This window comes from Gigantopelta aegis, chromosome 6, assembly GCF_016097555.1.
Source record: "Gigantopelta aegis isolate Gae_Host chromosome 6, Gae_host_genome, whole genome shotgun sequence".
Lineage (NCBI taxonomy): Eukaryota > Metazoa > Mollusca > Gastropoda > Neomphalida > Peltospiridae > Gigantopelta > Gigantopelta aegis.
Window position 1 is genome coordinate 100,952,124 of NC_054704.1, and position 2,912 is coordinate 100,955,035.

General features: G+C 40.2%; 1 protein-coding gene across 1 annotated transcript; it reads right to left on the reverse strand.

Moving 5' to 3' along the window:
* Positions 1-345: 345 nt before the first annotated feature.
* On the reverse strand, positions 346-2,610 carry LOC121374832 (trace amine-associated receptor 4-like). The gene is made up of 3 exons (XM_041501944.1): positions 1,908-2,610; positions 1,035-1,207; positions 346-702 (listed from the first exon to the last, which is right to left on the reverse strand). The coding sequence occupies exons 1-3, from the start codon at positions 2,608-2,610 to the stop codon at positions 346-348; spliced, it is 1,233 nt and encodes a 410-aa protein (XP_041357878.1).
* Positions 2,611-2,912: the final 302 nt, after the last annotated feature.

The following is a 2,912-nucleotide window of genomic DNA, read 5'->3' on the forward strand; positions in this document are numbered from 1 at the left end:
ATCACTTTCAAGGGATTTAGAACTATGTCATTTTGGGAGAAAATTTATGATTATGCAGGTTAATCTATTTGCCAGTAATACACCAAAGCGATGAATAATTTAAACGTGTATAACAGACGTTGTAAAATACTTTACGATTAATATTAGTAATCTTCCATTGGCATACGGTAATGCTTCATAAGACTCATTTCCAAAAGACGTTATGATAGAGTCGTTATGGTACTGCATGCAGCCGTGGGTAAATTTCAGTTGTTTTCTCTGCAGAGAACAGTTGGTCTTGTCTATTGATACGCATATAACAACATTCCAAGTTAGGGGCGAAAGTATTTCACTAAAAGTATTTGATCATTCGGTAAGCGGTTCGACGTCCGTCATCTTACATCTCAAACAACACTTGTATGCCTTTCTCAACTTTCTGTTCTTGAGACCATAAATGAAAGAGTTGACAGCCGTGTTACAAACATCCATCAACCATACTATCTCCATTATTAAATGGTTATGTGAATAGTTTGAAAATGTTCCCAAGAAATAGCAGACAATATGCGGCATGTAAAAACACAAGGATATCCCGAACGCCAGGATCATCAGGGTGGACTGCAGCGAGGCTTGCTTCTCCATCTCCGACGTCTGCAGATTTCGATCTCGACATCTGAATTTAATTTCTGTAAACAAAACTCGCAAAAACGCCAACAGACCGAGTATCTGAAATATAACGAGTATAGCTGTAATAATGCTAGTGTATGTCTTTGGAAACAAAAGCGGGGAATAGCATACGACTTCTTCTGGCAATTGATCTATTCCAAAAAACACAGGAAGGCCCAGAACCACAAATGCTGCAGTAATAGAAACATTAAATATCGTATGAGTCGCTGTCGTGGCGTGTGCGTGGTAGTGGTACGGGAACTGAATTGCGTAGAATCGCTCAAGCGACAGAACTGCTTGAAACCCAACGCTGGTTAGCCATACGGTCTGTGTTATGAATAAAACCACTAAGCAAGATGGCCTGACCGTGAAGAGGAATGGCATGTGTGTACGTAACAGATTGATGGTCGTGAACACAGAGGCCACAATGAAGTCGCTAACATCTCCAGTAAACGATCTTCTTTTGCTTTTCTCCAAGGGTTTAGGTACAAATGCTTTGCTTTTACACATTTTGAATCACCATACTCTTTGTCGTGTTTTTGTGAATGACCGAGAGCTTGACTGACTATAGCAGGTCAACATAAATCGTGTGACTTGTTCTCTGAGATCGAATTTAGTTTGTTTTTACCAGATCTTAAAACGTTTAGTGCTGTTCCTCTCCAAGTGCCAAAGTAAGTTGACACAGTATCACAACCAGTAAGGCGGCGGCCAGCCAGTAGGGTTGGTATGATTAATGAGCAGTATTGTGTCCACTGCTGCATCGATAACCAAGACAGCTCGATCTTGCACTGGTGAAACCATTAGAATATTGCAGCATATACTGCCCTGGTGACAGAAATGTCATAGGATGATAAAAATATCATTATCATCTGCAACCACAAGTACGGTTGAAGTGTAATTTGCTGAACAAGACACAAACTCCTGGGTATTACATGCATGTCAGAGATCACGGATGTGCATAGAATAATTTTCAAATTAGGAGCTGTAAGTATTTCACACAAAAACAAACTTAAGTTATTTACGGGGTGAAAGCCTTTTGATCAATCAGTGGTAAGCGGTTGGACGTGCGCCCTTTTAAATCCCAAAAGGCACTTGTATGCCTCTCTGAACTTTCTGTTCTTGAAGCCGTAAATAAAACAGTTCACAGCCGTGTTACAAACATCTAACACTCGTAATACCTCCAGTATTAAAGGGTTATGTGAATAGTTTGATAACGTTCCCAAGAAATAGTAGACAATGTGCGGCATATAAAAACACAAGGATACCCCGTATGCCAGGACCATCAGGGTGGACTGCAACGAGGCTTTGCTTTTCCATCTCCGACGTCTGCAGATTTCGATCTCGACATCTGAATTTAATTTCTGCAAACAAAACTCGCATAAACGCCAAAAGACCGAGCATCTGAAATGTAATGACTATAGCTGCAATAATACCAGCGTATGAACTTGGAAACAAAACTTGGGAGTAGCATACGACTTCTTCTGACCAGTGATCTATTCCAAAAAGCACAGGAAGGCTCAGAACCACAATTACTGCAGCTATAGAAGCACTCCATATCGCATGAATCGCTGTCGTGGCGTGTGCGTGGTAGTAATACGGGAACTGAATTGCGTAGAATCGCTCAAGCGACAGAACTGCTTGAAACACAACGCTGGTTAGCGACACGATCTGTGTTATGAATAAAATCACTAAGCAAGATGGCCTGACCGTGAAGAGGAATGGCATGTGTGTACGTAACAGATTGATGGTCGTGAACAGAGAGGCCACAGTGAAGTCGCTGATCGCTAGAGCTGCGATCATGATGTTACTGGGATACCTCAGATTCTTAAATCGACTGACGGCAGCAACGGTTAGAGCATTTCCTCCGGCAGAGACAAAAATTAGTATGATGGTTAAACTCATCAGCAAGATATTAATCGTCGCAGAATTCTCCTTCGGCGAACTGAATCCAGTGCTATTGGTTGTCATGTCGACTTGTTTTCACGACGTGTCCGTTGATGAATGAAAGGTAACCAAGCAATATTCATTAAAAAGGATAATTGATGGGTGTGGTCAAAACGTTGCTGGGGATACACACACAAACAAAAACAAATTCCTGTTGATATTCTACTTTGTGTTTCATTATTTATATGACATCTGTCAGGCTGATTTTTTTTTAAACTAAAGAAATACTTAATTCATCGAAGAAATATTAAATGGTGAGAAATATGTTTTCATATTAGTAAGACGGTTTCTATTGATAAATAGACAAATATTCTTACATTTAAAAA

What these genes read in the sequence shown, in the direction of transcription:
- LOC121374832 (XM_041501944.1), bottom strand. Translation starts at nt 2,610, where the DNA reads ATGACAACCAATAGCACTGGATTCAGTTCGCCGAAGGAGAATTCTGCG. An exon ending in TGATGGTCCTGGCATACGGG is followed by an intron (nt 1,208 to 1,907) that starts GTATCCTTGTGT and finishes GACCTGCTATAG; the next exon opens with TCAGTCAAGCTCTCGGTCAT. An exon ending in CACGACCATCAATCTGTTAC is followed by an intron (nt 703 to 1,034) that starts GTACACACATGC and finishes GTTATATTTCAG; the next exon opens with ATACTCGGTCTGTTGGCGTT.